General features: G+C 48.5%; 1 protein-coding gene and 2 pseudogenes across 1 annotated transcript; all 3 read left to right on the top strand.

Annotated features, from left to right (window-relative positions):
• The first annotated feature begins 11259 nt into the window (after positions 1-11259).
• On the top strand, positions 11260-23055 carry LOC104003216 (putative uncharacterized protein FLJ44672). The gene is made up of 6 exons (XM_054673463.2): positions 11260-11512; positions 11714-11910; positions 12773-12837; positions 19350-19540; positions 21605-21662; positions 21756-23055. The coding sequence occupies exons 5-6, from the start codon at positions 21660-21662 to the stop codon at positions 22536-22538; spliced, it is 786 nt and encodes a 261-aa protein (XP_054529438.2). The 5' UTR covers positions 11260-11512; positions 11714-11910; positions 12773-12837; positions 19350-19540; positions 21605-21659; the 3' UTR covers positions 22539-23055.
• LOC134809024 (uncharacterized) lies at positions 22969-25576 on the top strand (annotated as a pseudogene).
• LOC129138078 (putative uncharacterized protein FLJ44672) lies at positions 24475-25576 on the top strand (annotated as a pseudogene).
• Positions 25577-26310: the final 734 nt, after the last annotated feature.

The raw sequence follows: 26310 nt of genomic DNA, 5'->3' as shown, positions 1-26310 counted from the left end.
CTGCTGGATAGGCAGGTAGTATAGACAGGGTGGATCTGCTGGAGAGGCAGGTAATGTAGACAGGCTGGGTCTCCTGGCCAGGCAAGCAGTGTAGATAGCGTGGATCTACTGGCCAGGCAGGTAGTATAGACAGGGCAGATCTGCTGTGCAGGCAGGTTGTGTAGACAGGGTGGTCTGCTGGACAGGTAGGTAGCATAGACTCGGTGGATCTGCTGGCCAGGCAGGTAGTATAGACATGTTGGATCAGCTGGCCAGGGAGGTAGTATAGACAGGGTGCATCTGCTGGCCAGGCAGGTAGTGTAGATAGCGTGGAGCTAATGGCCAGGCAGGTAGTGCAGACATGGTGGATCTGCTGGGCAGGCAGGTAGTGTAGATAGCATGGATGTACTGGGCAGGCAGGTAGTGTAGAAAGGGTGGATCTGCTGGACAGGCTGGTAGTATGGACAGGGTGGATCTGCTGGACAGACAGGTAGTATAAACAGGGCGGATCTGCTGGCCAGGGAGGTAGTATAGACAGGGCGGATCTGCTGGCCAGGCACGTAGTGTAGATAGCATGGATCTACTGCCCAGGCAGGTAGTATAGACAGGTTGGATCTGCTTTGCAGGCAGGTAGTGTAGACAGGGTAGATCTGCTGGATAGGCAGGTAGTATGGACAGGGTGGATCTGCTGGACAGGCAGGTAGTGTAGACAGGGTGGATCTGCTGGACGGGCAGGTAGTGTAGATAGGGTGGACCTGCTGGACGGGCAGCCAGTGTAGACAGGGTGGACCTGCTGGACAAACAGGTAGTGTAGACCAGTTGGTTTTGCTGGGCAGGCAGGTAGTGTAGATACCGTGGATCTATTGGCCAGGCAGGTAGTGTAGACAGGGCAGATCTGCTGGTCAGGTAGGTAGTGTAGACAGGGCGGATCTGCTGGCCAGGCATGTAGTGTAGATAGGGTGGATCTGCTGGCCAGGCAGGTAGTGTAGACAGGACGGATCTGCTGGACAGGCAGGTAGTATAGACAGAGTTGATGTGCTGTAGAGGCAGTTAGTATAGACAGGGCAGATCTGCTAGACAGGCAGGTAGTGTAGACAGAGTGGATCTGCTGGACAGGCAAGTAGTATAGACAGGGCGGGTCTCCTGGACAGGCAGGTAGTTGAGATAGCGTGGAACTACTGGCCAGACAGGTAGTGTAGACAGGGTGGTTCTGCTGGGAAGGCAGTTAGTGTATACAGGGTGGACGTGCTGGACAAGCAGGTAGTGTAGACAGGGTGGATCTGCTGGCAAGGCAGGTAGTGTAGATAGCGTGGATCTATTGACCAGGCAGGTAGTGTAGACAGGGCGGATGTGCTGGCCAGAGTTTAAGGTTATCTCCCTTGTTCCCTGAAATTGCTGTTATCCTGTTCTTTTTTCAAGGTGCCCAGGTTTCATATTTTTTAAACAACTTGTGCAGGTAACGCAATTATCACAGGGTCCTGTGGGGACATTCATCCTCAGCTTATGAAGATGACCGGATTAAGAGATTAAAGTAAAGACAGGCATAGAAAATCACAAGGGTATTGATTGGGGAAGTGATAAGTGTCCATGAAATCTTTACAATTTATGTTCAGAGATTGCAGTAATGACAGTCCTAAGAAATTATAGAAGTATTAATTTGGGGAACTAATAAATGTCCATGAAATCTTCCCAATTTATGTTCTTCTGCCGTGGCTTCAGCCAGTCACTCCGTTTGGGGTCCGTGACTTCCCGCAACACGTTTCTCTCTACTCACAGACTTCTGACCAAATGTGTGTGCAGAGTTTCTACACCAGTTCTCCAACTCTCTGGATACCAACTGCGTATCCCACGATTCCATTCTGACACTACCTAGAGTTAGCACTGGACCCACAGGTTAGGGGCTCAGTCCCACAAGACTACTCTCACTTCAGATGCCAGTTGCAAGTCCTAGGTTGTCACCTGTATCTTGACCAACCAGTTAGAAATCAGGGTTTCCCATGACCCTCTTCTTGAGTTTAATTATTTACTAGAACAACTCACAGAACTTAGAAAAACAGGTTTTTTTTCTTTTCTTTTTAAGAGACAGGGCCTCGCTCTGTTGTCCAAGCTGGTGTGCAGTGGTGCAATCATAGCTCATTGAAGCCTCAACCTCCAGGGCTCAAGTGATTCTCCTGCTTCAGCCTCTCAAGCAGCTGGAATTACAGGGTTCCCACCACCACATTTGGCTAATTTCTTTTATTTTTTGTATAGATGTGGTCTTTTTATGTTGCCCAGGTTGGTCTCAAATTCCTAGGCTCAAGTGATTCCGCCCACCTCTGCCTCCCAAAGTGCTGGGATTACGGGCATGAGCCAGCACATCTGGCCACCTTATTTTCTATTACTGGCTCAATGTAATGGCTCCATCTCAGGAACAGCCAATGAAAGAGATGCACAGGACAAGGTAAGTGGGGAGGGGCACAGAGCTTCCATGCCCTCTGTTGGGCACAGTACCCTCCCAGGACCTCCTTGTGTTTAGCAACACAGAAGCTCTCCAAACCCTGCTGTTTGGGTGTTTATGGAGGCATGATTGATAAAATCATTGGCCATTGGTAGTTAAGTCAATCTCCAGTTCCTTTTGCCTCCTGGAGTTCAGCAGGTGAGGCTGAAAGTTCCAAGCCTCAAAAAATGTGGTTGGGGCCAGGTGCGGTGGCTCACTCCTGTAATCCTAGCAGTTTGGAAGGCTGAGGCACATGGGCCACTTGAGGTCAAGTTTGAGACCAGCCTGACCAATGTGGTGAAACCCCATTTCTACTAAAAATAACAACACTTAGCTAGGTGTTGTGGCACATCCCTATAATTCCAGCTACTCGGGAGGCCGAGGCAGGAGAATTGCTTGAACCCGGGAGGTGGAGGTTGTAGTGAGCTGAGATTGTGCCATTGCACTCCAGCCTGGGCTACAAGAGCCAAACTCCGTTTAAAAAAAAAAAAAATGTGGTTGCTTTCTCTGGCAGCTAGCCCTCCTCCTGAAGCAGTCTAGGAGCTTGCAGCCACCCTGTTAGCTCAACAGCATCCCACGTGCATTCTTACCATGCTGCAGATCTGAAAGACCTTAGAGGCCCTTGTGTCAGGAACCTGGGACTAAGACTAAATATCAAAACAGAAAATGCTCCTATTACCTCTGTCACGAAGGGCTTTATAAGAGCGTTGGAAGCTCTATGCCAGGAACCAGGGGCAGAGACCAAATGTATATTTCTTTTCTTATATTGGAGACAGAGTCTCACTCTGCCACTGAGGCTGGAGTGCAGTGATGTGATCATAGCTCACTGCAGCCTTGACCTCCTAGGCTAAAGCAATCCTCCCACCTCAGCCTCTCCAGTAGCTGGAACTACAGGCATGCATCATCATGTCCAGCTGATTTTAATTTTAATTTTGTAAAGGCAGGGTCTTCCTATTTTCCCCAGGCTGATCTCTAACTCTTGGCCTCAAGCAATCCTTCCTCTTTGGCCTCCCAAAATGTTGGGATTACAGATGGGAGCCCCCATACCCACCAATCACAAGGATCTTTATAAGAGAAGGAGGTAGGAGAGTCAGAATTAGAGAAAGTGATGTGGTAATGGAAGAAGAGGTCAGAGAGGGAGATTTGAAGATGCTGCACTTCTGGCCTTGAATATGGAGTCATGCGGTAAGTCAAGGAATGGGGGTGTCTTCTAGAAGCTGGAAAAGGCAAAGGAGCACATTCTGTCTAGAGCCTCCCCCAGAAGGAATGCAGCCCCTCTGACACCTTGACTTTAGCCTTAATAGACCTAGTTGGGCTTCTGGCCCCCAGAACTGTAAGATGGTAGATTTGTGGTGTTTGATGCCACTAAATGTAGGGTACTTTGTTGTAGCAACAACAAAAAATGAACATGAAGCTGGGACCTCATGTTACAGTTGCTCACGCCTGTAATCCCAGAACTTTAGGAGGCTGAGGTGGGAGGATCGCTTAAGCCCAGGAGCTTAAGACCAGCCTGGGCAACATAATGAGACCTCATGTCTAAAAAAAAATTTTTTTAAAGGCCAGGTGCAGTGGCTCACGCCTGTAATCCCAGCACTTTGGGAGGCCGAGGAGGGTGGATCACGAGGTCAGAAGTTCAAGACCAGCCTAGCCAAGATGGTGAAACCTCATCTCTACTAAAAATACAAACATTAGCCAGGTGTGGTGGTGGGTGCCTGTAATCCCAGCTACTCGGGAGGCAGAGAATCACTTGAACCCAAAAGGCAGACATTGCAGTGAGCCAAGATCGCACCCTTACACTTCAGCCTGGGCGACCGAGACTCCGTCTCAAAAAAAAAAAAAAAAAAATAGCCATGTGTTGTGGCATGCAGCTGTAGTCTCAGTTCCTAGGGTGGCTGAGGCAGGAGGATTGTTTAAGCCCGGGAGGTTGAAGTTGCTGTGAGCTGTGATTGCACCAGTATACTCCAGCCTGGGCAATAAAGCAAGACCTTGTTTCAAAAAGAAAGAAAGAAATGAGCATGGTGGGAGTGGGGACAGATGGCAGTGTTAAGTAGAGTGGTCAGGGTTGGCCTCATAAGTGAATATTGAGCAAAAGTTTGAAGCAGGTGATGGAGCTGGCCAAGGTACTGAGGGAAGAGCATTGTAGGCTGAATCAACAGGATAAAGGCATTAGGAGGAAACTCTCTGGTGTGTCTGAGGCTCTGGAAGGAGGCCAGTGGAGCAAAGAGATAGAGGGAGCGAAGTCAGCGAGGAGGCCAGGGAGTTGCTGGGCTGGGATCGGTACAGATCATGTAAGCCCTGGGAGGCTATTGCTGGGGCTTTGGCTTTTACTCTGACTAAAATGGGAACCACCGAGGGCTTCTGAGCAGAGAGGCGACATGATCTGTCTCCTGATTTAAAAGCACGACCTGGCTGCCAAGTTGAGAAAGACTATGGGAAGATTTGGGTAGAAGCATGGGGGCCAAGCTGTGGCAACATCCCGGTGGGAGATGATAGTGATCCTGACCGGGTTCACGGTGGTGGTGAGAGATGGTTAGAGCCTGGATACATGTTGAAGTCAGTCAGTAGGATTTCCTGATAGACTGGATGTGAGCTGTGAGAGAAGGCAGTGGTCAAGGTTGAGTTTGATTCTGATTGAATTATTAAGTAATTTTAAAAAACACTACTGCCTTTCCCAATCCTACCAAGTAAAGGATGCTAGATAAAAGAAATCTCAAGTCAGGCCAGGTACAGTGGCTCACACCTATAGTTCCAACAGTTTGAGAGGCAGAGATGGGAGTATGTTTTAAGGCCATGAGTTTGAGAGCAGCCTGGGCAACACAGCAAGACCTCCTCTCTACAAAAATAAAAAAAATAAACTTAATAAAATAAAATAAATATAGCCAGACATGATGGTATGTACCTATGGCCCCAGTTACTCATGTGGCTGAGATGGGCAGATCTCTTGATTCTAGGAGTTTGAGGCCAGCTTGGGCAACATAGCAACACTTCTCTCTCTACAAAAATGAAAAAAATGCCTGACATGGTGGTACTTGCCTGTATTCCCAGGTATGGGGGCAGCTGAGGCAGGAGCATCTCTTGAGCCCAGTTGGTCAAAGTTGCAGTGAGCTATGATTATACCACTGCACTCCATCCTGGGTGACAGAGTGGGACCCTGTCTCAAAATACAAATACAAATGAAATCTCAAGTCAGACCAGTCCCTTCTAGGCTATGTAGGCCTTGTAACCACATAGCTGCATGATCGGGTTTGCGTGGCTGTGGATGAGGAGACCCCTGTCCAATTGTTGGCTATGTAGTTAGTTTATTTTTCAATATAGTAATCAAATATATTTCATCATACTTGATGGTCTCAGACATGTGTGGATTTTGGAATTCCCCTTGGAACAGGTTGTAACATCTTATTGGCTCCATAATTCCATAATTTTTAAAATCTGATCAGTTTTTAATAAGATCAGAATTGATATTAGACTACTTAATCGGTTTTGTTAATGAGAAAATGAAATTGTGTTGTTTGCATTTTATCCAAGATGGGTGTCATATTGGGTAAATCTCATCAATACTTGAACAAATGCAAAATTAGAGCTTCTTTATCATGAAACAAGATGTAATTCTTGAAGAAGATGCCATTTCTTTTTTTTCTTTTTTTTTTTTTAAGACAAGAGTCTTTCTCTTGTCACCCAGGCTGGAGTGCAATGGTGCGATTTTGGCTCACTGCAACCTTCACCTTCTGGGTTCAAGCAATTCTCCTGCCTCAGCCTCCCGAGTAGCTGGGATTACAGGCGCCCGCCACCATACCCAGATAATTTTTGTATTTTTAGTAGAGATGGGGTTTCACCATGTTGGCCAGGCTCCTCTGGAGCTCCTGACCTCAGGCAATCTGCCTGCCTCAGCCTCCCAAAATTCAAGGAGTACAGATGTGAGCAACCACGCCCGGCCTCCATTTCTTTTTTGTAGTCTGTAATAAACAGCTGCTATCATTGCAGACTTGCTGTTTAGGCACTTAGGAATTTTTCACTAGAAGGCATGTAAATAAAGACCATGGGCATTTGTAATGAATTTAGCGTTCATTCTTTGACTATATGACTGTCCCCAGAGCTGTAACTGTATTGAATTTTTTAGAAGCCATTTAGCTAGCAACTGAGCCTAACCAGCCACTCACCGTCATTATTCAGTGCTCTTTTATTATTGTCTATTTCTCCTCCAACTTGGCTACACTCACAAAGTGATAAAAACTTGCATTTGTTTTCTTTCCTTTTCAGAGACAGCGTCTTGCTCTGTTGCTCAGGCTACAGTACAGTGACATGATCATGGTTCACTGTAGCCTCAAACTCCTGGGCTCAAGCGGTTCTCTCACTTCAGTCTCCCAAGTAGCTGGGACTACAGACATGTGCCACCATGTCCGGCTAATTTTTTATCATAGAGACGGGATCTTGCCACGTTGCTCCGACTGGGCTCAAAACTCCTGACCTCAAGTGATCCTCCTGCCTCAGCCTCCCAAAGTGCTGGGATTACAGGCAGGCATGACCACCTGTGCCCAGCCCCCTATTATTATTATTTTAAATAATAGCTTTATTAAAATATTCACATACCATTCACTTTATTTATTGAAATCTGCAATTCAGTAGGTTTTAGAATATTCACAGAGCTGTGCATCGATCACCACAGTCACTTTTAGAACCTTTCATTACCCTATAGAGAAATCCATACCCCTCAGCCACTACCTCCTACTCTCCCCACCTACCTTCGCCCCCAGCCTTAGGCAACCATTGATTAATTTTTTGTCACTATAGATTTGCCTAATCTGGACAAATAGAATTGTACAATATGTGATCTTTTGTGGCTTTTTTTCCCTCTTAGCGCAGTGTTTTCAAAGTTCCTTTATGTCATAGTGTGTATCAATATTTCATTCCTTCTATGGCAGTATTCCATGGTAGAGACACACTGCATTTTGTTTATCTGTTCATCAGTTGGTGGATATTTGGGTTGTTTCCATGTATTCCATGTATTGGTCATTATGAATAATGCTGCTATGAAGATTGTTGTACAAGTTTTTGTGTGGACATATATTTTTATTTTTCTGGGATATATGCCTAGGAGTGAAAATATTGCATTATAGGATGACTGTACATTTAGCCTTTTGAGAAACTGCCAGACTGTTTTCTAACGTGGCTACACCAGTTGGGTGCAATGGCTCACACCTGTAATCCCAGCTACTCAGGAGGCTCAGCTAGGAGGATGGCTTGAGCCCATGAATTCAAGACCAGCCTGGGCAAGATAGTGAAACCCTGTCTTGATTTTTTAAAAATCCAATTAAAATGACAAGAAAAGAAATACCCAAACAAAATGGTTACACAATTTTATGTTCCCACCAGTAATGTATGTGGGTTCCAATTCCTCCACATCTTCACTGACATTTTTTTTTTTCTAGATAGGGGCTTGCTCTGTCTCTCAGGCTGCAGTGCAATGATGCCATCACAGTTCACTGCAGCCTTGACCTCCAAGGCACAAGTGATTCTCTCATCTCAGCCTCCTGAGTAGCTGAAAATTACAGGTGTACGCCACCATGCCTGGCTAATTTTTATATTTTTCTGTAGTGGTGGGATTTTACCATGTTGCCCAGGCTGGTCTCATACTCCTGGCCTCAAGTGATCTGCCCACCTCAGCCTCCCTAAGTTCTGGAATTACAGGCTGCCACCATGCCCGGCCTTCACCAACATTTGCCATTATCTGTTTTTTTTTTCTTCCTTTATACCTTAAAGCAGTATAAGAACAAGTGTCTTCAATTATAGGAAACAGTATAATCCCAGGGCATTGGCAGGCTAAGACAGGAAGATGTCTAGATGCCAGGAGTTTTTTTTTGTTGTTGTTGTTTTGTTTTTGTTATTGTTGTTGTTGTTTTTGACAGAGTCTTGCTCTGTCACCCAGGGTGGAGTGCAGTGATGGGGTCCACTGCAACCTCCACCTCCCAGGTTCAAGTGATTCTCCTGCCTCAGCCTCCCGAGTAGGTGAGACTACAGGTACACGCCACTACTGCCCAGCTAATTTTTGTATTTTTGATAGAGTCAGAGTATCACCATGTTGGCCAGGCTGGTCTCGAACTCCAGACTTCAGGTGATTTGCCTGCCTTAGCTTCCCAAAGTGCTGGGATTACAAGCATGAGCCACCATGCCCAGCCTGATGCCAGGAGTTTTAGACTAGCCTGGGCAACATAGCAAGACCTTGTCTCTACAGAATATTTAAAAATTAGCCAAATGTGGTGGTGCCTGTGTATAGTCTCTCTCCCTCTCTCTCTTTTTTTTTTCTTTCTAACTTTTTGTGACATGGTCTGGCTCTGTCACCCAGGCTGAAGTGCAGTGGTGTGATCATGGCTCACTGCAGCCTGAAACTCCTGGGATCAAGTGATCAATCCTCCCACCTCATCCTACCAAGTAGTAGGGACCACAGGTGTATGCCACCCAGGTCTTGCTATGTTGTCCAGGCTGGTCTTGAGCTCCTGGCCTCAAGCAATCCTCTCACCTTGGCCCCCCACAGTGCAAGGATTACAGGTATGAGCCACCATGCCTGGCCCCTACCCTGCCTACTGAGAACCAAAAGAAGGACCCAAATTCTCCTTAGCTCAACTCGAGCCATTTCCTGATTGCTTCATCAGCAAGGAGCTGGTTATTGGGCTGTCCAGGCCTCCCAAGCAGCACAGAAATGAGGTGAAGGAGTTTTCCTGTTGCTCCACTCTGTAAGGAGTTGGAGGGTGATGTTTACTCGTTTGCAGAGAGAGATGCCTTGTAGGCACCTCAGGATGGAGAGGACCCTGATTCCAATGTCCTTTTTTTCTTCAGAAACAGGACCTTGCCCTGTCACTCAGGATGGAGTTCAGTGGTCCTATCATGGCTTGTTATAGCCTCAAACTCCCAGGCTCAAGCAATCCTACCATGTCAGCCTTCCCGTAGCTGGGACTACAGGTAAGCATCGTGACACTCAGTGAATTTTGTTTTTATTTTGTTGTAGAGATGGGACCTCAGTATGTTGCCATGGCTGACCTTGAACTCCTGCACTCAAGGGATTTTCCTGCCCTGGCCTCCCAAAGTATTGGTCTTACAGGCATGAGCCATTGTGCCCACCGTCTCTGGTTCTTAACCTTCTGCCTCCCTCTTCCAGTTTTAAAGAATGCTTGTAATTACATGGGCTCTCCTAGATACTCCAGGATAATCTTGTTTTAAAGTCAGCTGATGAGCAACATTTATTTTATCTGCACTCTTAATTCCCCCTTCCTATGTAATTGTGCTGTGTAACATAGGACATGAGCAATTGGTGGTGGTGGGGGTTATTACTTTGGCCACCACAGTAACTATTTTATGCCAGGTACTCAGCTAAGCACTGGTGAATTAAGCATGAATAACACACACTCCCTAATTTTCATCCATTCATGGGAGGAGCACTTCACCTGCCATGCTCCTGAGAATCTCGGGAGTCAAAGAAGTCTTCTATGAGGAGGTGATGCCAAAGCGGACAAGTGACAGAGGAGTCGAAGCTAGCTAGGAAGAGAGTAGAGGTTTAAGGGGAAGCATACTATAAGCAGAGGATATTACCCACTTCAGAGACTCCCAGAGGAGAAAGAGTGTGTGTTCAAGGGGCAGATGAGGCTCAGTTGGACTCCATAGCAGATGAAATGGAGAGGGGCAAGCAGTGAGGCTGCCTTGCAAGGCAGGGCAGAGCAGGGGCTGTTAAGGAGTTTGGACTTAATCCCTGAGGCAAGGAGAAGTGATGTAAATGGGGGAGTAACATGATGAGATTAATGGATTAGAGACATGGCTCAGGCTGCTATAGAGAAGGCACCAGGGAGAGCAGATGGCTCAATGGGTGTGCAGGAGACCTCTCCCTGAGTTTAGGGAGAGGTTTTTAAAACAGAAGAAGTTTGAGTAATTTAAATGATGATGGGAAGGAGCTAAAAGTGGGGGATAGGTTAAAGATACAGGAAATTGGGAGGAAGAACTGACAAGTGAGGTTCCAGAGAGGGCAGGAGAAGAGGAGATTCCCATAGGGGGATTAACACTTTCTTTTCTTTTTTCTTTCTAAGACAGGGTCTCACTCTGTCGCCCAGGCTGGAGTGCAGTGGCACAATCTTGGCTCACTGTAGTGTAGACTTCCCAGGCTCAAGGGATTTCTCCCACCCCAGACTCCCAAGTAGCTGGAACTACGGGTGTGCACCACCACCACACCTGGCTAATGTCTCTTTTTTTTTGGTAGACACAGAGTCTCACTATTTAGCACTGATTGGTCTCCAACTCCTGGCCTCAAGCGATCCTCCTGCCTAGGCTTCCCAAATTGCTGGGATTACAGGCATGAGCCACAATGCCTGGCCTCTGCTAGTTCCGTATTCTCTAGAGTTGTCTTTACTTTGTGCTAGTGTGTCCCTCATTGTGCTGATCCTCTGTAAAAATTAATACTTTTTTTTTTTTTTTTTTTGAGATGGAGTTTCACTCTTGTTGCCCAGGCTGGAGTGCAATGGCACTATCTCGGCTCAGCGCAACCTCCACCTGCCGGGTTCAAGCGATTCTCCTGCCTCAGCCTCCCGAGTAGTTGGGATTACAGACATGTGCCACCATGCCCAGCTAATTTTGTATTTTTAGTAGAGATGGGGTTTCTCTGTGCTGGTCAGGCTGGTCTCGAACTCCTGACCTCAGGTGATCTGTCTGCCTTGGCCTCCCAAAGTGCTGGGATTACAAGCATGAGCCATTTTGCCTGGCCAAAATTAATACTTTTTATATTAAATTTACATATATATATATACGTTTTTTCTTTTTGATACCAGGTCTCACACTGTCACCCAGGCTGGAGTACAGTAGCACAACCTCTGCTCACTGCAGCCTCCACCTGCCAGGCTCAAGCAATTCTCCTGCCTCAGCCTCCCGAGTAGCTGGGATTACAGGTAAGTGCCACCACACCCAGCTGATTTTTGTGTTTTTTGTAGAGACGAGGTTTCGCCATGTTTCCCAGACTGTTCTCAAACTCCTGAGCTCAAAGCAGTCCACCCACCTTGGCCTCCCAGAGTGCTGGGATTACAGGTGTGAGCCATCTTGTTCATTCTAGTTTAAACTTTTGAGTGGTTTGTGTCTCCTGATTGGACTCCTACAAATACAGAATTGATGCTAGGAAGGGTACCAGGAGATAGACGCACACAGATGGGATTTGGGAATAGGTTTGGTTATCCAAGGAGCAGTGCTGAGCTCCTTGCTAATGGGATATGGGATGCTGGTGATTTCCAGGAAGTGAGCTCACAATGACTCAAGCTGCCACATACTGTTGATTGTGAAATGCCAGTTGAAGCATATGTCCTGCGAGCTTAGGGGTGCTACAAATTGACCACTGCAGCAGTAAAGATGACTCTGAAGAATGGCGTGGGATGGATCCTTTCCAATGCACTTGAGCAGCGGTCTCCAACCACAGGGCCACAGAGCTGGAGGTGAGCAGCAGGCGAGTGAAGGCAAACTTCATCTGTATTTCTAGCCCCTCCCATCACTTGCATGACCACCTGAGCTCCATGTCCTGTCAGATCAGCAGCAGCATTAGATTCTCATAGGAGCACAAACTCTGTTGTGAAGTGTGCATGTGAGGGATCTAGGTTGTGTACTCCTTATGAGAATCTAATGCCTGATATTCTGTTACTGTCTCCCATCACCCCAGATGGACAGTCTAGTTGCAGGAAAACAAGCTGAGAGATCCCACTGAGTCTACGTTATAGTGAGTTGTAGAATCATTTCATTATATATTACTATGTAGTAATAATAGAAATAAAGTGCACAATATATGTAATGCACTTGAATCATCCTGAAATTATTCCCTCACTCCCAGTCTGTGGAAAAATTGTCTTCCACACATTCACTCTGTTTTTTGGTAGAGGCAGGGTCTTAATATATTGCCCAGGCTGATCTCAAACTCCTGGCCTCAAGTAATATACCTCTCTCAACCTCCCAAAGTGCTGAGATTACAGGCATAAGCCACCACCCTCAACCAAGACTTTCTTAAACCAAATAAAAATTAAGTGAGATTACTTGAGCCCAGGTGGTCAAGGCTGCAGTGAGCCTGATTGCACCACTGCACTCCAGCCTAGGTGACAGAATGAGACTGTCTCAAAAAAAAAAAAAAAAAACAAAAAAAACAAAAAAAACAAATTAACCCTTTATGACATTCCCAGTAACTTCCTAAGTGTTCCCCACAAGTCTTTGAATTCTGTTTAATTTTCACATAACATTTAAGACATTTAAGAACTTATGTCTGTCTGTGTCATCCCTTTATGTCAAAAGATGGCTTTTTGTCACTTCCAGCTGGATCTACCATGAAAGACTTGTGAATCCAGGAAGAGAGACTGACTGGGCAACATGTTATTCAGGTACAAAAAGATTTGGACTGTAACTTAAAAATGATCAAATAATAGTGCATGCATCAAGTGCAATGGGAAGCTCTTCTGGAGAGTGAGAGAAGCTTCCAGTTAAGGTGACATTGAAGCCAAGTCCTGAAAGATGAGGAAGAGTTGTATGAGAGTGGGGAGGGAAGGGGGAGGTGGAGGGATGGGGAATGGGCTGGGATGGGATAGCGCAAACTGCCCGGGAAGGGAAACCAGCACTGTACACACCTGAACAACGAAGATGGCATATTTTGTTCAGGGAATGGTGAATTAAGTGTGGCAGGAATGCTTTGTAGACACAGTAATTTGCTTGTATGGGATTTTACCTGAGAGACCTCATTGCAGTTTCTGATTTTTTGATGTCTTCATCCATCACTGTCCTTGTTAAATAGTTTGGAACAGGTATAATGATCACAATAACCCCAAGCATAATATTTCATTAATTCTCACAGAATCACATGTAGGTGCCACAGTTATCCCCATTTTATGAATGGAGTGATGAAAACCTTAGGAATAATGAATGATTTGCGCAGGCTCACCTGGATATTAAGACTGAGTCAAATGTTGGGTCTAGTCTGACTTTAATGTTTGCTTTGTTCATGAGCACCACATATTGCCTCTCCTATGCAGTTAAGCAGGTAGGTGACAGAAAAGCCCATGTTTGTCTCTACTCACACACTTCCGACTGAATGTATGTATGGAGTTTCTACACCAAATTCTTCAGTGCTCTGGATATTAACTGGGTATCCCATGACTTTATTCTGACACTACCTGGAGTTAGCACAGACCCCACAAGTTAGGGGCTCAGTCCCACGAGGCCATCCTCACTTCAGATGCCAATGGCAAGTCCTAAGTTGTCACCATACTTTTGACCAACCTGTTACCAATTGGGGGTTCCCATAACTGTCTTCTTGGGTTTAATAATTTGCTAGAACAGTTTACGGAACTCAGAAAAACAGTTTATTTTCTTTTTTTCTGAGAGAGAGGTTCTTATTTTGTTGCCCAGGCTGGTGTGCAATGGTGCAGTCATAGCTCATTGCAGCCTTGATTGTCTGGGTTCCAGTGGTTCTCCCACCTCAGCCTCCCTAGTAGCTGAGACTACATGCCTGCACCACCACATCTGGCTAGTTTCTTTTATTTTTTGTATAGATGGGGTCTTGTTGTGTTGGCCAGGCTGGCCACAAATTCCTGGTCTCAAGTGATCCTCCCACCTCAGCCTCTGAAAGTGCTGGGATTACAGATGTGAGCCACCACATCTGGCCAGTTCATTTCCTATTACTGGTTCATTGTGAAGGATACATCTCAGAAACAGTCAATGAAAGAGACGTGCATGCTGGATGCAGTGGCTCATGCCTGTAATCTCAGCACTTTGGGAGGCCAAGGGGGGAGGATCGCTGAAACTCAGGAGTTTGAGACCAGCCTGGGCAACATGGTGAAAACCTGTCTCTATAAAAAATTAAAAAATAATAATAATAACCGGTGTGGTGGTGTGCACCTAGAGTTCCAACTACTAGGGAAGCTGAGATGAGAGGATACCTTGAGCTGGGGACTGGGGAGGCTTAGGTTACAGTAAGCTGAGATTGTGCCACTGCACTCCAGCTTGGACAAAAGAGCCTGATCCTGTCTCAAAAAAAAGAAAGATACCCAGGGCAAGTTAAGTTCGGAGGGGCACAGAGCTCCCATGCCCTCTGTTGAACATGCGACCCTCCCAGCATCTCCTGTGTCCAGCAACCCTGTAAGCTCCGCAAACCCCTTTCAGGGTGTTTATGGAGGCTTTATTATGCAAGCATGATTGATAAAATCTTTGGCTGTTGGTGATTAAGTCAGTCTCCAGCCCCTCTTCCCCCTGGAGTTCAGTGCATGAGGCTGAAAGTTCCAAGCCTCTTACCATGTGGTTGCATGGTAATCAGCCCTCCTCTCGAAGAAATTTAGGAGCTTGCAGTCACCCAGTCATCTCAACAACATCCCCAAATGCATTCTTACCATGCTGGAGATCCCAAAGTTCTTAGAGGCTCTTGTGTTAGAAACCTGGGACCAAGACCAAATATGAAAACAAAAGATGTTCCTGTCACATCTATCACTGAGGTCTTTGTAAGAGCTTTAGAAGCTCTGTGCCAGGAACCAGGGACAGAGATTAAATATATATTTCTTTTCTTTTTTTTGAGACAGAATCTCCTGTGTCATCCAGGCTGGAGTGCAGTGATGTGATCATAGCTCACTATAGCTTTGGCCTCCTGAGATCAAGCAATCCTCCCATCTCAACCTCCCAAGTAGCTAGGACTACACATGCATGTCACCCATGCCCAGCTCATTTTTGTAGAGTCGGAGTTTCACCATGGTGGCCAGGTTGGCCATGTTGGCCAGATGGGGTCTTCTTTTGTTGCCCAGGCTGGCCACAAATTCCTGGGCTCAAGTGATCCTCCCACCTCGTCCTTGTAGAGATGAGATTTAGTTATGTCGTCCAGGCTGATCTCAAACTCCTGGGCTAAATCGATTGTCTCACCTCAGCCTCTCAAGTAGCTGGGACTACAGGCGCATACCACCATGTCGGGCTAATATTTATTTTTATTTTTTTCTGGGGGGGGCGGTCTCACTGTGTTTTTCCTGCTAGTTTCAAACTTCGGGCCTCAAGTGTTCCTCCTGCCTTGACCTCCCAAAGTGTTGGGATTCTGGGTGGGAGCCACCATGCCCAGCAATCACAAGGGTCTTTATAAAAGAAAGAGAGTAGGAGATTCAGAATTGGAGCAGGAGATGTGGTGACGAAAGCAGAGGTAAGAGAGGGAGATTTGAAGATGCTTCACCTCTGGCTTTGAAGATGGAGTCAGGGGCCATGATCCAAGGAATGAGGGTGGCTTCTAGAAGCTGGAAAAGCCAGGGGAACATATGAGAGTCTCCAGAAGGAATGCAGCCCTGCTGACACCTTGACTTTAGCCTTAATAGACCTAGTTTGGGTTTCTGGCCCCTAGAACTGTAAGATGGTAGATTTGTGGTGTTTTAAGCTACTAAATGTAGGAAACTGCAAACTATGTTGCAGCAGCAAGAAGAAATGAACATGAAGCCAGGCATGATGGCTCATGCCGGTAATCCCAGCACTTTAGGAATTTAGGCAGGAGGATCACTTGGGGCCAGGAGTTCAAGACCAATCTGGGCAACATAGTAAGACCTTGTCTCTATAAAAAATGAAAAAACTGGCCAGGTGTGGTGGCTCACGCCTGTAATTCCAGCACTTTGGGAGGCCGAAGCGGGCAGATTACCTGAGGCCAGGAGTTCGAGACCAGCCTGGCCAACATTGTGAAACCCCGGCTCTACTAAAAATACAAAAATTAGCTGGGCGTGGTGGCACGCACCTGTAATCCCAGCTACTTGGAAGGCTGAGGCAGGAGAATCACTTGAATCTGGGAGGTGGAGGTTGCAGTGAGCCGGGATCGCACCGTTACACTACAGCCTGGGCAAGAAGAGTGAAACTCTGTCTCAAAATAAAATAAAATAAAATACTAAAAAATTTAGCCAGGCATGGTGGCATGAACCTGGAGTCCCAGCTACTTGGGAGGCTGAGGTGGGAGGATCGCTTGAGCCTGGAAATTTGAGGTTGCAGTGAGCTGTGATTTCGCCACTGCACTCCAGCCTTGGTGATGGTGAGATCTTGAAAAAAAAGAAAGAAGAAAGTAAAGAAAGAAGAAATGAGCATGGTGGGCATGGGGACAGATGGCAATGTTAAGTAGAATGGTCAGGGGTGGCCTCCTAAGTGAAAATTGAGTAAAGACTTGAAGGAGGGGAAGGAGGTGGCCAAGGTGCTGAGGGAAGAGGATTGTAGGCAGAAACAATAGAAAAAAGTGTCTGAGGTGTGTCTGAGGCTCTGGAAGGAGGCCCATGGAGCAGATGGAGAGAGGGAGAGAATTAGGGGAGGGAGCCAGGGAGTTGCTGGGTGGGGATCAGTACAGATCACATAAGCCCTGGGAGGTTATTGTTGGGGCTTTGGCTTTTACTCTGACTCAGATGTAAACTGCGGGAGGGTTCTGAGCAGAGAGGCGACATGATCTGTCTCCCGATTTAAAAGCAGTCTCTGGCTGCTGAGTTGAGAAAGACTGTGGGAAGATGTGATAGAAGCATGGGGGCCAAGCTTTGGCAACATCCAGGCGCGAGATGATGGTGGTCCTGACCAGGGTCATGGTGGTGTTGAGAGATGGTCAGAGGGGAGAAGTAGGGGAGGAGGCCAGGGAGTTGCTGGGTGGGGATCTTTAGTACATGTCGAAGACAGTCAACAGGATTTCCTGACAGACTGGATATGGGGTGTGAGAGAAGGCAGGGGTCAAGGTTGAGTTTGATTGTTACTGAAATTATTAAGTAATTTTAAAAAACACTACTGCCTTTCCCAATCCTACCAAGTATGGGATGCTAGATTAAAGAAATCTCTTCAGGCTCATTGCAGTGGCTCATGCCTGTAGTCCCAGCTGTTTGGTAAGCAGAGGTGCGAGTATCTTTTAAGGGCAGGTGTTCAAGACCAGCCTGGACAACACAGCAAGATCTGCTCTTTACAAAAATATTTTTCAAAATTAAATAAATGTAGCTAGGCATGGTGATGTGTACTTGTAGTTTCAGCTACTCAGGAGGCTGAAGTGGGCAGATCTCTTGAGGTCAGGAGTTTGAGGCCAGCTTGGGCAACATAGCAAGACCCCTCACTCTACAAAAAAATTAAACAAATAACCAGGCATGGTGACACTCAACTGTACCACCAGCTACTGGGGAGCTGAGGCAGGAAGATGGCTTGAGCCCAGGAGGTCGAGGCTGCAGTGAGCTGTAAGTGCACAGCTGCACTCCAGTCTGGGTGACACAGCAGGACCTGTCTCACAATACAAATAAAAATACAAGTAAAATAATATCTCAAGTCAGAGCCTTTTGGCTCTGCAGCCCTTGCAACCCCTCAGCCGTGCAGTGGGGTTTGCATCCCTGGGAATGAGGAGACCCCTGCCCGGTGTTGTTGCCTGATTAATGAGTGTTTTAAAACATATATTAATTGGGGTGGGCGCGGTGGCTCACACCTGTAATCCCAGCAATTAGGGAGACCCAGGCGGGTGGATCACCTGAGGTCAAGAGTTCAAGACCAGACTTGCCAACATGGCGAAACTCCTTCTCTACTAAGAAAATACAATAATTAGCTGGACGTGGTAGTGGGCGCCTGTAATCCCAGCTACTTGGGAGGCTGAGGTAGGAGAATCGCTTGAACCTGCGGGGTGGAGGTTGCAATGAGCTGAGATTGTGCCACTTCACTCCAGCCTGGGCAAAAGAACAAGACTTTGTCTCAAAGAAAAAAAAAAGTATTATATCAACATGTAATGGTTTTATTATTAATATGTAATGAATATTAAATATTTTTAAAATCTTGTATTATATCAACATGTAATGGCTTTAATATGTGATGAATAATATTTAAAAAATTGTGTCTTATTTTCTAGTTTTAATATAATTATCTGCAGAAAGAAATAGTCTTAGAGATCTTCAACAAAGCTAAAAAATGTAAAGGGATGTTAGACCCCAAAAGATTGAGAATTTCTAGTTTAGAAATATTCAGAGTAAGCCACATACAACTTGCTACTTGAATTATTTTTTTTCTTTGCTTTTTATTTTAGGAGACGGGGTCTCACCCTGTCACCCAGGCTTGAGTCCAGTAGTGCTATCACAGCTCACTGCAGCCTTGAACTCCTGGGCTAAGGATCCTCCTACCTGAGCCTCCTGAGTAGCTAGGACTGTAGGTATACATGACGATACTTGGCTAATTTTTAAATTGTTTTGTAGACATGGGGTCTCACTTTGTTGGCCAGGCTGGTGTCAAACTAATGGCCTCAAGTGACCCTTCCACCCCTGCCTCCCATCCTCGAGGTATGTGCCACCACAAGGAGCACTTGTTCAATTTTCTAAAAAAAAAATTTCTAAAGTAAGGCTGTGGGATGATGGCAGGAAGATAAAAGAAAAACAGAAGAATAAGTTAAAATGACTTATTCATACATATTCTTTTGACAGCAAGAAGAACTTTTCGTATATACATTCCTTACAAACAAACAAAAGGCAGATAAACAATGTTGTATAGGAACTTCAACACACACTGTACAATATTCCCACTTTGCTGACATAAGTTATGGAAATTTCATGGTTTACTTGAGTGTCGCTACCAGTATTTTGCTTCTCTGATGATTTTTATCAACTTCCTCATCTGTTAACTTCTCTCCAAGGTATGTTATGTCACGACATACTGCTGCTGCACGAACATGGCCAGTGTCTTCCTATTCAACATGTAGAATGCTTTCCTAATTTCTCTTTTTACTCTCTGTCTTTGTGTTCTGCATTTTCCTTACTTTTATTGTCAGAAACTCCAGAAAGTCAATCGTACTAATTTATCACGATTTGCTTTATTAATTTATACTTTGCTTATATGGAATTTTGCCCAACAGACCTCATTACAGTTTCTAACCTGTTTTATTTTGTCTTTTTTTCTGAGACAGGGTCTCTCTCTGTTGTCCAAGGCTGGAGTGTAGTAGCGCTATCGCAGCTGACTGCAGCCTCAACCTTCCAGGCTGAAGCGATCCTCCCACCTCAGCCTCCCACGTGGCTGAGACTACAGGTGCTTGCCACTATGCCCAACTAATAGTTGGAATTTTCGTATACGTGGATTCCAGAGGGGTGACAGCGAAACGTGAGTAAGCATGGATTTTGGTATATGCAGAGATGGGGGGCTGGAACTGATTCTGTATACTGAGGGACGACGACTGTATATGTTTTTACAATTACGCTGTAGGATACATACTGTTGCATAGCCTTGAAAATAATAATTTTTAATTGAGTGGAATAATAATAATATTGATAAAAGTAGCAGCTGGCCAGGTGTGGTGGCTCACACTGGTAATCGCAACACTTTGGGAGGCTGAGGCAGGAGGATGGCTTGAGGCCAAGAGTTTGCGATAGGCCTTGGAAACAAAGGGGGAGTCAGCATCCCTACAGAAAAACACATGAATTAGCCTAGTGTGGTGGCATGTTCCTGTAGTCCCAGCTACTTGGGAGGCTGAGGTGGGAGGATCACTTGAGCCCAGGGAGGCTGAGACTGCAGTGAGTCATGATCAGGCCTCTGCACTCCAGCCTGGGTGACAGAGCGAGACCCTGTCTCAAAACAACAAAAAAGTAGCAGCTAACATCAACTGACCTTTTATACCAGGTGCCTATTGATACCATAGTTTAATTTCTTATAACTGTTTCTTATTTCACTTACCAACTCTGTCTTCAGTTACTCCCAGATTTTTACTGTGTGTGTACAGATGACCTTTTGTTTAGATTGAATTGTCTCCCCAGAAGTAAGATTACTGTGAGTCATGGTGAGTGGACATTCTCATTACCCTTGATGTAAATTGACAGGGTTTTGGGTGCCTCCCAGCTATAATCTTAGCACTTTGGGAGGCTAAGAGAAGAGGATTGCTTGAGGCCAAGAGTTGGAGGAGGCAGTGTGGCAGTATGGTGAGACCCTGTCTCCATTATTTTAAAAAATTGACAGGCTTTACCCTGGAAGGCTTATACACAATTTAAACACCCCTCATAGTATAAGAAAGTGCCCATTTCACTGCACCTTTGCCAGCACAGGGTATTATAATTTAGTAAGTCATTTTTTGTTTGATTATTTTAAATAGACAAAAGACCTCATGTTACTTTACTTGTCACATTTCAACATCTTTCCTCAGCTTATTGGCTCTATTTCTTTTCTGTCTGTAAACGGTTGTTGCTGTGTTGGTCTTTGAGACAGGGTCTTGCTCTGTCACCAGGCTGGACTGTAGTGGCATAATCATGCCTCACTGCAGCCTTGACCTCCCAGGCTCAAACTTCAGCATTCTGAGTAGCTGGGACTACAAGTATGCACCACCAGCCCCAGCTAACTTTTTTCTTTTTCTGGATAGAGACAGGGTCTCACTGTGTTGTCCAGACTGGTCTCTAGCTCCTGGCCTTAAGCAATCCTCCTGCATTAGCTTCTCAAATTACTGGAATTTCAGGCATGAGCCCCCATGCCTGGCCTGGGCTTGTCCTGTATTCTCTAGAGTTCTCTTTACTTTGTGCTAGCCAATCTCTCATTATGCTGTTCACCTGTTATAATGAATAATTCTCTGTATTAAATTTTACCACTTAAAACTTCTGAGTGGTTTATGCTTCCTGATTGGACTCTGACTAATATGTTAGGAAGGGTCCCAGGAGATAAACCCACACAGATGGGATTTGGGCATAGGTTTGGTTTCCCAGGGGGCAGTGCTGAACTGTTTGCCAGTGGGAAATGGGATGCTGGTGATTTCCAGTAGGTGACCTCACAGTGACTCAAGCTACCACTTACTGCTGATTGTGACGAAATGCCAGCTGAGGCGCATTGCCTTGGGAGCTAAGTGGTTGCTGCCCTTGACCACTGTGAAGACTGGTGTGGGAAGGGTCGCTTTGGATGCACTTGAGCAGGGGTCCCCAACCCCTGAGCCATGGAGCCGCAAGGAGCCACACAGCAGGAGGTGAGCGGTGTCGAGTGAGGGAGTGAGGGAAGCTTCGTCTGTATTTACAGCCACTCCCCTTTGCTCACATTCCTGCCTGAGCTCCACCTTCTCAGATGAGCAGCAGCATTAGATTCTCATAGGAGAACGCACCCTGTTGTGAACCGTGCATGTGAGGGATCTAGGTTGCGCTGTCCTTATGAGAATCTAATACCTATTGATCTGTCACTTTCTCCCATCACGCTCAGGTGGGACCATCCAGTTGCAGGAAAGCAAGCTTAACACGCCCACTGATTCTACATTATGGTGAGTTCTATAATTATTTTATAATATATTACAGTGTAATAATGGAAATAAAGTGCCTAATAAATGCAAATGTGCTTACATCTTTTGGCCCAGCTCCTACCTCCCGGCAGCCTCTCCAGGCCCAGAACTTTCTCCAGTCAGCCTCTACAGACCAAGCTCATGACTCACAATGGCCTATTTAGGCCCATACCCTACGTCACGGCAGTCTCCACAGATGAGGCTACTGCCTCACAACAGCCTCCACAGGCACAGCTCCATCGTTACAATGGCCTCTTTAGACCCAGCTCCTGCCTCCCAGCCTTCTCTCCAGGCCCTGAGCTTTCTCAAGTCGACCTCACCAGGCCCAGCTCATGCTTCTTTGCAGCCTCTCCAGGCCCAGCTCCTGCATCTTGGTGGCCCCTCCAGGCCCAGCCTCTGCCTCCCGTCGGCCTCTACAGTCCCAACATCTGCCTCACAGCAGATTCTTCACGCCCAGCATCTGCCTCACTGTGGACCCCCCAAGCCAAGCTCCCAACCTTTCAGCAGCTTCTACACACCCAGCTCCTGCCACCCAGTGGCCTCTTTAGGCCAAGCTCATGCTTCACAAGGGCCTTTCCAGGCCCAACTTTTGTCTCATGGCAACCTTCCCTGGCCAGATTCCTGCCTGTCTCCCAGCAGCCTAGACAGGCCCAGGTCTTGCCTCACACTGGCCTCTCTACATCGAGCTTATGCCTCACGGTGGCCTCTCCAGGCCCAACTCCTGTCCCAGGACGTCATCTCCGGGCCCAAAACTTACTCAAGTCAGACTTTCTAGTCCCAACTGCTGCCTCCTGGTGGCCTATGAAGGCCCAAAATCTCCTCAAGTTGACCTCTCCAGGCCCAGCTCCTGCCTGTTAGCGTCTACAGGCTCAACCTCTGCCTCATGGGGGCTTCTCCAGGCCCACCTCTTCCTCTTGGCTGGGTCTACAGGCACAACTGCTGCCTCACAACAGCCTTTTTTGGCCCAGTTCCTGTCCAGCTCATGGCGGCCAATGTAGGCCCAAAACTTCCTCAAGTCAAACTCTCCAGGCCCACCTTCTGCTTCCCGGTGGCATGAACAGGCCCAGCTTTGACTTGAGAACAGCCTCTGCAGTCCCTGCTCTTGCCTCCCAGGGGCTTTTTCCAGGCCCAGCTCTTGCCTCATGGCAGCTGCCCCAGGCCAAATTTCTGCCTGCCTGCCAGCAGCCTCAACAGGCACAGCTCCTCCCTCACAGTGGCCCATTTAGGCCCAACTCATGACTGTCGGGCCATTTCCAGGCCTAGTGCCTGCCTCGTGGCTGACTCTTGAAGCCCGAAACTTCCTCAAATCAGCCTTTTGCCCAACTTCTGTCTACTGTCGGACTCTACAGGCCAGCCTCTGCCTCACAGTGGACCCTCCAGACCCAGATGGTGTCTCACTGTGGCATCCTCAGGCGAAGCTCCTGCCTTTCGGCAGCCTCTCCAGGCCCAGCTCCTCCTGCCTCCCAGTGGCCTCTTTTGGCCCAGCCCAGCTCATGCCTCCCGGCGGCCTTCCCAAGCCCCGCTTTTGACTTTCGGTGGCCTCTGCAGGCCTCGACAAGGCCCAGCCTCCTGCCTCCCGAAGGCCTGCACAGGCCCAGCCTCTGCCTCACAGCGGACTCTCCACGCCCAGCTAGCTGTCGCCTCACTGCGGCCTCCCGAGTCCAAAGCTCCTGCCTCTCGGCCGCTTCGGCAGGCCCAGCTCCCGCCTGCCAGTGGCCTCTTCAGGCCCATGGGGCTCATTCCTCACAACGGCCTTTCCAGGCCCAGTTTTTCCCTTCCGGTGGCCTCTCCGGGCCCAGAACCTCCTCAAGTCGGCGTCTCCAGACCCACTTGCACCCTCCGGGCGTCCTCTCCGGGCCCAGCTCTTCTTCCTGGTTGCGTCTCCAGGCCCGACTCCTGCCTCTCAACAACCTCTTTGGACTCAGTGCCTATCCATCTCCTGGCGGCCTTGGTCGGCCCACAGCTTCCTCAAGCCAAGCTCCCCAGGCCCAGGTCAGGCCTCACGGTGGCCTCTCCAGGATGAGCTCCTGTCCTCCGATGGCATCTCCAGGCCCCAAATGGTCTCAGGTCGGTGGGCTCCTCCACGCCAAGCTCGGGCCTCCCGGCGACCGCTGCAGGCCCAAGTTGTCCTGAAGTCGGCCTCTCCCAGCCCTGCCTCCCAGCAAGTAAGCAAGCTCTTTTGGCTCAACTCCTGCCCAGCTCCCAACCGCCTTTGTAGGCCCCGAACTTTCTCCAGCGAAGCTCTGAGGGCCCAATTCCTGCCTCCTGGTGGCCTGTACAGGCCCAGCAATGGTTGGAGAACAGCCTCTGCAGGCCCCGCCCTTGCCTCCCAGGGGCCTCTCCAGGCCCAGCTCTTGCCGCCACGGTGGCCTCCTGGGGCCAAGTCCCTGCCTGCCTCCCAGCAGCCCGCGTGCGGCCCAGCTCCTCCCTCACGGTGGCCTGTTGATGCCCAACTCATGCCTCTGGCACCCTGCCCAGAGGCGTGAGCCCCTGCCTCACACCGGCCCCTCCCACGCTGACAGAGGTCAGTGTGAGCCCCTTGCCTCACACCGGCCCCTCCCACGCTGAGAGAGGTCAGCGTGAGCCCCTTGCCTCACACCGGCCCCTCCCACGCTGACAGGTCCGCGGGAGCCCCTTGCCTCACACCGGCCCCTCCCATGCTGAGAGAGGTCAGCCTGAGCCCCTGTCTCAACAGGCCACCGTGAGAGAGGAGCAGGGTCGCACGTGGGCTGCTGGGAGGTAGCAGGGACTTGGGCCCGGGAGGTCGCGGTGGGGCGAGAGCTGGGCCTGGTGACTCCCCTGGGAGGCAACAGCGGGGTCTGCAGATGCCCGTCTCCAGCCGGAGCTGGGACTGTTCAGTCACTGGGAGAAGGGATGTGGGTCTGAAGAGCTTGGTTGCAGAAACTTCGGGGTCTACAAACGCAGGCGGGAGCTGAGCCAAAAGAGCTTGTTTGCTGGGAGGCGGGAGATGCAGCCAGGAGGAACAGCTGGGCCATGCGGGAGGCGGAGGCCAGGCCTCCTCAAGTTGGCCTCTCAGACCCACTTGCAGCCTCCCGTCGTCCTCTCCGGGCCCAGCTCTTCCTCCTGGCTGCATCTCCGGGCCGGACTCTGGGCCGACTCCAGGTCCCAACAACGTCTTTGGACTCAGCTCCTGCCCAGCTCCCAGCGGCCCTGGTAGGCCCACAACTTCCCTAAGCCAAGCTCCCCAGGCCCAGCTCAGGCCTCACGGTGGCCTCTCCAGGCTCAGCTCCTGCCCTCCGATGGCATCTGCAGGCCCCTAACGGCCTCCGGTCGGTGGGCTCCTCTAGGCCCAGCTTGGGCCTCCCGGCGGCCTCTGCAGGCCCAAGTCGTCCTCAAGTCGGCCTGGAAGTGGGCCTGGAAGAGCAGCAAGTCGGCCTCCCCGGGCCCAGCTCCGTCCTCTCGGCGGCCTCTCCAGGTGGAAAACTTCCTCGAGTCAGCCTCTCCAGGCCCAGCTCCTCCTGCCTCCCAGTGGCCTCTTTCAGCCCAGCCCAGCTCATGGCTCTCAGCGGCCTTCCCAGGCCCCGCTTTTGACTTTTGGCAGCCTCTTCAGGCGCAGAACTTGATCTCCAGTCGGCCTTTGCAGGCCCGGCCTCCTGCCTCTCGAAGGCCTGCACGGGCCCGGCCTCGGCCTCACAGCGGACTCTCCACGCCCAGCTAGCTCTCGCCTCACTGCGGCCTCCCCAGTCCAAAGCTCCTGCCTTTCGGCCACTTCGGCAGGTCCAGCTACTGCCTGCCAGTGGCCTCTTTAGGCCCAGCTCATTCCTCACAACAGCCTTTCCAGGCCCCGTTTTTCCCTTCCGGCAGCCTCTTGGCCTCTGATTTATCTTTTGTGTATAAATCCCAAAATATTGAATTTTGGAATATTTCCACCGTCATATATTTTGGTAGGTAATTTATTTGGAGTGAGTTTCTGCACCATGCCCGAATTTTTTATTTTATTTTCCTTATTATTTGGTGTTAAACAGGTTTAATGACGGTCATGGCAAGTTTTTGGCACAATGAAAAATATCGCCCATGATCAACGTGTTCTGTTCTGGGGAAGGGGGCAAAGGCAGGGTGAATCACTTTCTTAAAAAGTATAGCTCAAGTTGGGAGTGCAGAGGGAATGGGGAGAAAACCCTCCCGCTGCCTGTGTCGAAGTGCAGGAGCCCCCACCCCCATACTCACCTGAGTCCAGCCCCTCTGGGGAAAGAAGGGGTGCATGAACTCCCCCTAGTCCACAGGCGACTCCCTGTGGCCCAAGGCCCTGTTCACACTCCATCTTGTAGCCCCAGCAGGAGCTATTTTCCGAAAAGTGAAAAGCTCTGAAGGTCCCACAATTCATGGTATGTACAGGGGCTTGCAGGAGGGAAACTGCCCAGCTTTCCCCCTGGCACAGCTGCAGGGGTAGAGGGTATAGATAAGAGGAGCAGGCCTTGGCCAGGCGTGGTGGCTCACGCCTGTAATCCCAGCACTTTGGGAGGGGGAGGCAGGCAGATCACGATGTCAGGAGATCGAAATCAGCCTGGCCAAGATGATGAAGCCCCGTCTGTACTAAAAATACAAAAATTAGCCGGACGTGGTAGCATGCACCTGTAATCCTAGCTACCCGGAAGGCTGAGGCAGGAGA

Source organism: Pan troglodytes, chromosome 20 (assembly GCF_028858775.2).
Source record: "Pan troglodytes isolate AG18354 chromosome 20, NHGRI_mPanTro3-v2.0_pri, whole genome shotgun sequence".
NCBI lineage: Eukaryota > Metazoa > Chordata > Mammalia > Primates > Hominidae > Pan > Pan troglodytes.
The sequence above is the reverse complement of the archived record's forward strand: the minus strand, read 5'-3'. Positions and strand labels throughout refer to the sequence as shown.